Source organism: Montipora capricornis, chromosome 2 (assembly GCF_036669925.1).
Source record: "Montipora capricornis isolate CH-2021 chromosome 2, ASM3666992v2, whole genome shotgun sequence".
Taxonomy (NCBI): Eukaryota; Metazoa; Cnidaria; class Anthozoa; order Scleractinia; family Acroporidae; genus Montipora; species Montipora capricornis.
Genome location: NC_090884.1, coordinates 29,337,315 through 29,348,806, shown reverse-complemented (window position 1 = coordinate 29,348,806; position 11,492 = coordinate 29,337,315). Strand labels below are relative to the sequence as shown.

At 39.7% G+C, this 11,492-nt stretch overlaps 3 protein-coding genes across 3 annotated transcripts; 1 reads left to right on the top strand and 2 right to left on the bottom strand.

The window, feature by feature from the left end:
- Nucleotides 1–878: 878 nt before the first annotated feature.
- LOC138039271 (immediate early response 3-interacting protein 1-like) lies at nucleotides 879–5,147 on the bottom strand. Its single transcript, XM_068885482.1, has 3 exons — nucleotides 4,989–5,147; nucleotides 4,154–4,252; nucleotides 879–2,211 (listed from the first exon to the last, which is right to left on the bottom strand). The coding sequence occupies exons 1-3, from the start codon at nucleotides 5,101–5,103 to the stop codon at nucleotides 2,156–2,158; spliced, it is 270 nt and encodes an 89-aa protein (XP_068741583.1). The 5' UTR covers nucleotides 5,104–5,147; the 3' UTR covers nucleotides 879–2,155.
- A 142-nt stretch (nucleotides 5,148–5,289) lies between these two features.
- On the top strand, nucleotides 5,290–7,579 carry LOC138039270 (spore protein SP21-like). Its single transcript, XM_068885481.1, has 2 exons — nucleotides 5,290–5,663; nucleotides 6,265–7,579. Exons 1-2 carry the CDS (start codon nucleotides 5,563–5,565, stop codon nucleotides 6,857–6,859), a joined length of 696 nt encoding a protein of 231 aa, XP_068741582.1. The 5' UTR covers nucleotides 5,290–5,562; the 3' UTR covers nucleotides 6,860–7,579.
- Nucleotides 7,580–9,338: 1,759 nt separating this feature from the next.
- Nucleotides 9,339–10,274, bottom strand: LOC138037073 (melanocyte-stimulating hormone receptor-like). Its single transcript, XM_068883080.1, has one exon. It carries the CDS (start codon nucleotides 10,272–10,274, stop codon nucleotides 9,339–9,341), a length of 936 nt encoding a protein of 311 aa, XP_068739181.1.
- Between the last annotated feature and the right edge of the window lie 1,218 nt (nucleotides 10,275–11,492).

The window sequence follows — 11,492 nt, the reverse complement described above, 5'->3', positions numbered from 1 at the left end:
TCTTCCTGAGGAGAGCAATAGTTTTCCGAAGGATTTCACCTTCATTATCGAGCGGATTTGATCGGTTGCGATACACCCGGGGGCGCACTCTCTTATATACGCTATATAGGTAAGTGCCGCCCGATAGCGTAGGGTTTTTGAGGAGCTCAGTCCTTAAATAGGGTATCCTTTTTGGTATTTATTGTGATCCTTAGGGCGCTTTCCATTTGACAGAACTAACCGGCCAGACCGGGCATTTTAGAGGAATAACTCTCCAACGCCTTCAAATTAACAAACCTCGAGGATGATATATATTTTTCCATAAGAATGTGAGGGATTATCGTGCAAGTGTTTCTTCAAATTGTTGCATTCTCTTTGCAAAATGACGGGTCTGGCCGGCCAGTTCTGACAAAGGAAAGCGCCCTAAGATATTCCTTAGATAGGGTCACTAAATTGCAGTACCACCTCAAAGGGCAAAAGATGTGGTCCATTAAAACTGTACTACACGCCTGAATACACGTTTTCACTCCCTTAGGACGTTCGCGCCCATTGCTACTGGGCATTTTTTCGCGCATGTCACGCACACGTCATGCATCGCAGACCTTCGCAGACCACGAAGGTAAACACGATGCTAAAGGCGCAAACATTTTCTACAAGAATGGAATGTGAAAGCGTGTGGCATCATGGGATAGCTGTGGACCCAGGTCTTCTCGGAAATGTCACGCAATGACGTGACAGTGCGAATAGACAATCGCTTTGAGAACTTAGCAGCGACTTTACTCTCTTGAATGCTCGGTGACCCCCATTTTTCTTTCCGTAGATCACTTCCTTTCCTGATTTGGTCCATTTTAACAAAAAATAAAAATAATCTGTAAGTGAGAAGTTACAAATATTTCGCCTTTTATGCTGGTGCTACGGAAGTTTTATTTTCTGAGACTAATATGTATCGTTTTTCAAGGTCTATTTCACCTCAGAAAAAGACATCAACTGCAAAAGTTTATTTACTTATATTAGTTATGTTGAACTGAGTACGTTTACCTGATCTAAATTTCACTAATGTAGCTTTTTTTATTGCTGACAGATGTAAGCGAAGATCGTCTTAAAATAACGCAAGCTTCTAAAGGCGCACCTCATGATCTCGAAAACAAGCACGGTGACCCCCGATTTTTTTGCCCTTTTGGCAAAAGTAGATCATTACCTTTCTGTGTGGCAGGTTTTAAAGAAATCTGAACGTGGAAACATTTTGGGCGCGAATGTCCTTAAATAGGGTGCCATTTTTGGTTTTGGGCCCTAAAAAGTATATCAAATCTCGATTTTCTACCCTTAAATAGGGTGAGGGTTTGAGAACCTTGGCGGCACACACCTATCCTAAATTGTCGGGAGTACGCCCCCCCCCCCACCCTTCCTCCCGGGACGCGTTCAACATGGCCGTCGCCATGAATTTAAGACATGTCTTAACAAGTCAGGAAATCTAATTTGGCCTTCTAAGTTTAGGAGAAAAATTAACATATCTCAATATAGGAGGTCTTATCTCAATATAGGAGGTCTTTGTGAATACTAGTTATCTCCTAAGATACATGTATATCTTAGGAGGTTGTTATGACTTAAGATGCTTTCATGAATGCTGCCCTTGGTCACCTCCAGCCTCACGTCCATTCTTAGTCACAGCAGCTATGATAGACACGATAGAAGAAAAAACGCAAAACTCAACATAAGGAAAAGATGGATTATTAAGTTATCCTTAAGTTGGCCGCTGCTTACATGAGCAAACACTATCAATTGCAATCGCTGGGAGCTATCAATAATTTAATATTCATACACTATTCCCTGAAAATCAAACTAACTACATACATTATGTTGTGGTAGAGTGTACGTCTCTGCAACATAGAGTCAATTTGGGTCTGTACTGAAAAAATAACCATACAAGCGGTAAGATAGTTTTTCCTGGATCGTTGCAAAATTCAGGGTGGCCATCTTGTGGCAAGTGAAGCCATGTTTCTCCATTGGTAACATTGGCATCTGTACGTCTTCGCATTTCATTTGACCCTTGCTTCATCTTCAACTTGACCAATCATCGCACTGCAACAATGTAGTGCCATTTTTATATCACCCTAAACTCAGTTCGATCTTGCTTCAATGTGCGCATGTCTGATATATTCTCTATCTCAAAAGTTTATTATCCCATCAGCAGTAGCAGCAATATCGTCACTGAATTCAGTAATATAAGAGGAACTGTAATGAGATAAAAACCCAGACATTACATCAACATGGTTGACAGTAGTCTCCTTTGAAAACACACAAGAATAGGTGACAAGTCTGAATTTTTGGGCAAATCACCACAGTCACCTCACTGCCCCAGTGCTACCTGTTTTCCTAACATACCGGTATATATGACTTGTAATGCACCATACAAACAGGACAGCCAAAACACAACAAGCACAGATAAAGTGTTACCTCTAAAAGAGGATTCACTGAAACCTTGTCAAAATAATTGATCACCAATCCAATGTTCTATTTTCACTAGATTGTCACTTTACTTTTCTGCCTCATTGTTACAGACTTCCTATAAGGACCATCCCAAAGTCCCCAAGAATGACAGTGATGAAATCAACGATATTTTTCGTGCTCTTGAATCATGATTTTAAAACAAAATAATCTCCTGTACTCAGAGCACAACAGACCACTTTTACATTCTTTTGTATTTATGTAAATTAGACCTACTGCGCTCATTTTGAAACCCAAATATTCTTTTGAGATTTGCTTGTCATAGCAAAGCTAGAAAGGCTTATTAGCATTAAAACAAAAGAAAGTTTCATTTGGCTGCCATTATGAAAGAGGTCTATAGGCCACTTTCAAAAATATCATACTACTCTTTAAGGACGGTGACTACTATTGTTATTGCGCATACATTCTGCGCATCTCGAGATACTTGGGTTCTCTATCGGTGATGCTTCCCAATACAGTGATATTAAGTTTTTGCACGGTTTAAAACTAACCGGAGAAAGCACATGTAGATCTTAGTAATTATAAGTACATTTGTACTCTTGGTATCCAAAAAGAAAATTGGGGGTAACCATGCATTTTTGAGAGATAATTAGGTAAGCTTCAATTTGAAAAATGTGTGGTTACCCCCAATTTTCTTTTTGGATGTCAATAACACTTGTTAAGATCTACATTTCCTGCATAATCATAAACCGGGGCAAAAATACTTTGAATTAGTAGGTACCATCCTTAATACTCTTTTGCCATCCAAAATTTTGTATAAGCATTGCTTTATTTCCTCTTTGGACCATTGAAAGTCCCAAGAGAAATTTATGCAAAACTTTTGGAGGGCAAACAAAGAGTATTATGGTATTTTTCAAAGTGGCCTATAAACATTAAAGAAATGGAATATTTCAGTCCCTTTGGGACATAAATGAAACTGATAAAATCCTTCTTCATATTCAATATTTTTTGTGGCTGATGAAGTTCACTTAACCCAAACAAAATAATTATTCCTTTTTGTAAATCAGTTTTTTCAACATAAGTACATTGTAACAAGAAACAGAGTAATTCTCAGAGAAGTTCTAATTTCTTGCTACTGTAATTTCTAGCCGATTACCCATGGGTAATCTGTTAATTTTGTATTAAATAAGGACCACTGCAGGTAATAGGAAGGTGCGGGCTATGCAATAACTTTGATTACCGTGTAAACGGCAACTAATCAGTGACGGAGTGATTTTCAAATCCCAGTCTATCAATCAAAGGCTCGTGTCTCAATTTGACATTAACAGCTCAAAACTGCTAGTTGGCAGGCTTCTTTAACCCTTTCAGCCCCGATAGTGCCAAATGGCACTTATAGATTTTACTCTGTCTAACGCCAGACGATTTTACTCGTCAATGGGGAACCCCTCGGGGCTTAAAGGGTTAACCCTTTCAGCCCCAATAGTGCCAAATGGCACTTACAGATTTTACTCTGTCTAACGCCAGACGATTTTACTCTGTCTAACGCCAGACGATTTTACTCTGTCTAATGCCAGACGATTTTACTCGCCAATGGGGAACCCCTCGGGGCTTAAAGGGTTAAATGGGCTTCTACTGTTCATGAATGTGATAAGATAATCAAGTCTCCATCACATGACATGCACAGGTTATTTCTGTTCTAAGTCTTCTTTACATACAGTGTAACACTTACTTCTCATTACAGTTCTTATTGAGTGTATGAGATTAATAATTTGATGCTTTGTTCCTCTTTCTTCACCGAATCCTGATAGCTGGTCAGTTCCCCAACCCACTAGAGACAAACAAAAATATATCAGTAATGGCTGTGCAGTGTTGACAGTTCCTGACAGTTACAAGCTGGAAGTCTATTACAAGAATGATTCTAACAATTTCTTCCGCTGTGAACCTCTTCCCCCCCCCCCCCCCACCCTTCCCCTACCCCCTCATATCATATGTGGATGAAAATGCTAAGGTGTAATGTTTCAGATTTTCATGTTTATCAAAGAAGGCAGCCGAAATTTGAGGGTATGGATTTATGCCATCCTTGGTAGGGGAAAGGTTGCAGACAGATGTTCTCCTTTCAGCAACCCGACTAAGCAGTTCATTCCCTGATGGCATGATATCAGTGACGCAAACGGTTAGGATACGAGAATAGCAAAGATAAATATCTATGGCATGACCCCCTGGAGAGCTGATGCATAGGAAAAGGAAGAAAAGGCTGAGGGAAATGTACATGTAAATGCGAAACTGACATACTGCAACTTACCATTCGGTGCACGAGCAAAAAATAATTATTGTGTCTTTTAGGTGGTTTATAGCGAGGTTCCACATTAAAAAAAAGACGCCTAGTTTGGCGTGACTATAAGCTGTATTTTAAGTGCATTCGCGATCGACAAGTGCATTTAAACCTTTTAAGAGCCATGCACCGCCGGGAAATGTCAACAAATGATAGCGCCTTTACTCGCAGGTAATACGCCGATCGGATTTTTATATAAGATCACTGGATACCCAAACCTTGTTAAACATACCTTTTGCTAGAAAACGTTCCTCGTGAAGAACGGCGACAGCATTCAATACTAAAAGGCAAGCCTCAAGTAAACTGTAAAATGTGAGCGCCATCTTGGATATCTGACGTGTCGACATGCGCAGAAGAGTGCTTCTTCACCGCTGACTATCCGCTGACTGCAAAAATCATTTGGATGACGTTATTCTTGCATCAACTTCCGGCGAAAATCATTCGGGACTCAAGACTACCACATTTATTTTCTTTAATCCGTCTTCCCCTCCAGGAATATTTCAACTGCCATTTTAATCTTTTTAAATTTAAATCAATTTTTTCATAACATGACCGGTTTTTTTTGGACTTCGTTTGTAGAGCTCGAGGACGTTCCCAATTTCACGACCTCTTCGATGATGCAATTCTTTGTACCAAAGCAAGACGTGACTTCAGAATAGTTGTGTGGGAAGGTATACGTGGCCGTTCTTCAAAGAATCATCTCTGAATGTGTGACGTGTCCTAAAGCCTAATAAAAGTTGCTTTCTTTTCTATGTAGTTCAGTGTTGAGTGAAATTCATCGTTAGCGACAGACTTCTGAGTTCATAATGTTAACGTCAAACTTGTGTGCCTCTCTCGTTTTGCTTATTGCACTGAGTCAGCTTGGTCAAGGATCTCTTCTGATAAACGACCCCTTCGGTGATTTTGTGTAAGTACGTCAAGAATTATTACCAGCCTTAAGTTGTAGAGAATTGCCCTTAAATTCGGGAAGTGGCATCGGGAAGAAGCCAACAGAAACAGTAATTCTCTGCTAGGAGACATTGAATATCATCGCTTTATTTTGTTGTAGACACAGTATACAGTAGCTTCTTGTTGTTTTAGAAAGTTTCTTCATAGAGGTTCTCCGTAACTGTTTGAGAAGTAATTTACTCACGCAACTTTGGCCGTCCCTGATTCGCCGCGCTGGGTCGTTTAATTAACATGAACATCATGCAAGAAATGTTTCACGCGTTGTGTGTCGCCAATATTTGCCGTGTCAGGGATCCAGGGGCTTTAAAATGGTCCCCCTCATTCGGTCAAATTGTTGACGTTTGTTTTGTTTATGATGCAAGTTCCTGAAAACCGTTAAATGTTACGAGTTAACGCTCTCATCAACTGACACACCCGAAAAAAAGTTCTCGCACCATTTGACTAAGCCAGGTGATTTTTTCAGTCGTCATGCAAGTTGCCGCCGAAACATTTAAAAAGGAAAACGTGTAGTTTCGTTAGCAAAACACTCCTATCTTGTCACATGTATTATCTTGTTACAGATTAAGACACAGACAGAGCATTCGTGATCTCGTCAACTGGGACCCTTTTGAACACGAGCCTTTTACAATAGATCCATTTTTCCACCACCACGATTGGTACTTTCCAACAATCCACTCGAGGAGGCTAGATGATCGTATGAGAGTCCCACAGGCTTTGGTGACGAGAAATGATAAGACTACTTATCAGCTCTCCGTGGACGTTGAAGGTTTCGACCCCAAAGAACTTTCCTTGAGATTGGTTGGTCGGGAACTGACAGTGACGGGGATTCGTACTTGTGCGCAGAAGCATAGGAAACCATGCTTTCAAAGACATTTGTGTTGGAGGCGGACTTTACCTGAAGACGTAGACGTAGCCACCTTGAGAGCGACTTTGACTGAGTCCAATGTTCTTGAGGTCGACGCGACAAAGGACAAGGCTTGTGGGGGCAGGAACATTCAGATAAGCGTCTCAGACAGGCCTGAGCATCAAGGTCAGCGGAAAACAGAGGATGATTTAAAGCACGCGCACACCGTTAGAAAAGAACCAATTGAGGAGGAGGTTTCAGTAGAGGTTGTTCCTGACGACAAAGAGGACCTGAATCTGCGGAATAATTAATTTAAACACGAGAAGATTGTTTTGGAGACAATTTACAGAGCTTTTTTTATATTCTGACGGTAGCCCGGGTCGCGCGTTGGCGGATATGAACGCTTTTTTCAAGGCCTCAGTAAAACGAAAGCTGACTAAGTTAAAAGTGTATCGTAGACTATAGAAAACGCATTGCTTCACATAAGCGACTGCAACGTTCGTTTTGTATGAATTAGATTTTGCTTCTGAAATCAAGACCTTCCTCTTAGCAACTGAGGAATACAACAACAACATCAACAACAACAACTACAACAATAAAAATACTTACATTTTTCGGCATTTTCGTCAAGGTCAGCAGCTATGCGCGCATAAAAACTCAAGTTTATAACCTAGATATAAAATATCGTGATCCATCTTAGTTTCAGCAAGGATCCCCAATATTAAAAGCCTCGTAGTGTCATTGTAGTTATCCCGGCTACCTTTTTCCACTCTCTACGTGTTTTTGCTCTTTTGTTCCCTTGTGTGGTAAATAAACCAGAAATAAAACGAAATGAACTGACCGTCTTGTCTCTGTTTTCCCGATTATAAGATCATTGGGTGAACAATAGCTTGCACTGGATCTAGAGAATTTTTCGTTTACATTTTGAAGCAATAAGACATAAGTTGGTATGTTTGAAATATCTACATCTGTGCTTCTTGTGTTTCAATACTGAGAGTGAACTAAAAAATGAGCTTAAAATTAAAATTGATTTGAAAGTAAACCAACTCATGTCTTTACTCTCTGGGCTCACATGATAGAAAGCCAGTAACATTTTTGTTGACCAGTCAGTTCACAGACCGGAGTATTTATACAAATGAGTGACATCACCCTTTCACTAAACTCTGAAGATGACGTCCCTTTAGACTGCACTCTGACGATCAAATTCCTTCAAGGTAAAATGAGCCCCTCCCGCTCCGCCGCCCCTGTTAAAACATGTGATGACTCAATGAGGAGTGAACGTCAGCTTCAAGAGTCGTTTCGGTTGCGTTTCAAAATCGCGTAACTTAAACAGCTCAGTCCTGATTTGTTCCGAGATGGTAGATTGATATCGTTCCCACAGATCATAGAGTGAAATAGGATTAAGATCGCCGGTTCCGATCGACTTTGGTGCTTGTGATGAATGCGGGAAAGTGTCTATACAGCAATAATTTTATTTGCTCAATGCTTCCGCTATCTGTACTATTTTCCCTCATAATTGAACAAAGTGTTTTGATGATTTTAGTCTTTTATGAGAAATGTATGTTAGAAAAGGTAACGATGCGAGCTCCGCAATTCGCAGATTTCTCTTTGTTATCGAAAGAACCTCGAAAGAACTTATATAATTAGTTAAAATGCAGCGCATGCGTAGTAAGGTAAAAAGTTGCGATTGAATGTGGAACAGCTTTCTCCGAAATACGCCTATTTCTTGAGAACCACTTGTTAGAATTTAACGAAATTTGGCACGAAAATACTTAAGGAAATAAGTAACTGGAGTATTGACAAAAATTTGAACTTTAACCGAGGAAATTCTAGATATTCCATTGAACCTTCAACAAGGGATAATTAAAGATCTCTCCGTTAAATTATTATTAAAATAGCGTTAGCGTGTGAGCATAGTTACAAGCTTGTTGCATGCAAATTATAAAGAAAATCTTATAGTCAGATTTTCTGCAAATAAACAAAACCGATTTTAAAAGCGTGTTTATATTTATTCATATTGCTATGGCAACGGCATATACGTCAGCTTAACTGAAAAAAAAAAAACCAAAGTTCGTGTTGTTAACTTGCTTGCTTTTAGAGAAAAAGGTAAATAAAACATAGGTAACAAAAACTATGTTCAGCCACCTTAAATACAGGGTTTTAGTCAATACTGATATTTTATTGATCCAGTTGGGAACAAAAGTTGCGAAATTCGCCACAAAATGGTTTTCTATGTCTTTCATTTCCCTGAAATTTGATTGGTTACCTTAAACAAGCCTTGAAATCTGATTAGTTGTTTTGTTTTCGTGTTCCTTTCTAATTGGCTGGGGAAAAGGAACGATTTAGGGCAAAAAAATAGTGCGATTCGTGAACAAATCGCACTACTTAGAGCCAATCAGACTGGAACGATCGCCAGTGATTTCTAAATGTAATAACTTCCGGACAAGTCAAATCACTACGAGTTGGAAAAAAGGTATATCTACGAATTAAGGCTAAATAGGATAAGGGCCATATATTGTGGAGCCGGTCCCCACAATCCAGTTATTCAGACTTGAATCCACACATTACTCCTAAGAAATATCGGACGGTCATCGCGGCCCTGTACTGTGATATGGCCATGATATCTTGTAACAGCTTCATTATGTTGCATAAAGCCCCGCTTAGGCAAAAACGGCCATACATCGAGGCCAAGTAATATAATATGCAAATTAAAATACAGCTACAAAAATTTCGCGTTCTCAGACTATTATTTCTGAGGAAGAACTACTATAGTTGTCACGACAGGCATTGTCACTGTCCACAACCATTTGTGGGTGATATCTTGCGAACCACGCGTTTTAAAATTGCACGCATTTCCCGAAATCTCCAACAGTACACAATGGGATTTAAAGACGAATTGAGAAGTACGAGAGAAGCTGTGACATTGTAAATCGCGCGGAAGGAAATTTGAGATAGATCTGCCATCAATAGCACAGCAGCGCACAAATTGGGAATGTAGCAGGCAACAAATATGACAAAAACATACAAAGCGCTAATGGAGGACTTTCTTTCACGGAGTCTTTCTCTCGCTTCATCATAACACTGCTGAAGCTGGCTTCGGATTTGATTTTGGTGATATCTGACAGCCTGATAAATGCGAATGTTTGCTACAGCTGTCAAGATGAGTCCAACGCATTCTAAAACCACTGTCACCACACTGTTTTGTTTAGGAAATGTCGTGTACAGAGAGGTAGCAACCGCACTTGTAAACCATAACGATACCAAGGTTATGACGATGCGCTTTGGAGTCACCAACTCCAGGTACCGTAGATGAAGAGAGAGGACAAGAAGTCTATCGATAGCAATGGCAGTTATATTGAGGAACGTTGCAACAGCCAAAAGATAACCAGAGACGCGGGAAACCATCATAACCGCCGGACACAGAAACGTGAAGTTAAAGTTTTCATTTGCTACTTTCATCAGCATGACCGCCGTTATAGCACCATGTATTGGTTGGGCAAACAATCCTACAGCAAAATCAGAGAATGCGAGACTCAAAAACAAGCTTTTTAAGTTGGAAGGAATTGATGACACTTTCCACAGAGCGTAGATAACGAAAAGATTTCCAACGCTGGCTACGAAAGAGCAAATGAAATTTAGAACACAAAGAGTGAGCATTAAAGTGTTGTAATGTTCAACAACTTGTGTTTGTCTCTCTACCGTATGAAGGCAAACCTGGTCAGCCATGGCGAGGTCGATAATAGCAAAAGTCCATGTTTCCAGTGCAATTTATAAACTCACTCCTAGCACGCCTTTTGCTCCAGACTAATTTGGTTTAGCATGGCGCCTGTCATTCGTATATTAAACGAAACCAGAGACCTATATAATTTCGTAGAAAATTGCCCATCTCCGAACACAGCGGCTTGAGATTCTGTTTGCGAAAATACTTTGAAAGAGACAAAAATATGATTCATCCACTTCTAACAACTTAAAGCGATTATCGCCCTTGATTTGCTTGTCTTTTCCCTTAGTAACCGAATCTTACAAGTCAGTTGTTACGAACATCTGCCCATAACTTGATTCAAAATTCCTCAGGGCATACACCAGTGTCAGATTCCGGTAAAAGCTCAAATTTACCTTTAGAAAAATGTTACGCACTTTTTGAAACTTAAAACACTCGACTTAAACTAATTTGCAACTCTTTCACGAGAAGCATTAACACGAAGCCAGGAAGTCTGAACATCCACGAAAGGGATCAAGGTCAAATTTTCTTTGGTCGTAAGAAGAAAGGAACTGAAGGCACTTAAAGATTAATTATCGAATTTCACATTAGCAGTATTTTCTTGACCAAATGAGTGTTAGCATATTGTTCGAACTCAGTACCTAAGTCCTAGTACCTTTGTCATGTGAAAAAAGGAATTGCACAAAACTGTTCTACAAGGAAAAGTCTGTAATATAAAAAGAGCACTTAAAAACGCAGGAAACATTGCCACAGATGTCGACCACCCGTTGTAGAATAATTAAAAAGAATCTAAAGAGCAAGAAAATAAGAAAGGGGGCAAAAAGGCCAAAACTGCAAAAAATTTGAGCTTTCCTTACAATAAAGACGATAAAAAAGGTTGACCATTTTTAAAAAGGAACGCCAAGACGTGACACCGTAAATATTATAAATATTAAGACCCCTCTTCGCTTCCTTTTTCTCTAGTTGACGTGACGACTTTTGACGTGTTTACTACCGTGTTTACTGACGTGTTTACTACCAGAAATGTCAAAACGAAAAGATGTTTAATTCACCTACTTTTGATTACACGCGACCAAATAATGAACGGAGCTGTTGGCGTGATATTAGGGAGCTTAAGCACGCGCGTTTTTGAGACGCGGAGGGCTACCGGAAGTAAGCCGTTTTCCATTTTAACTTGTCTTCACACAACCACATTCACATTGCCAAGTATCTTTTCTCCAGTG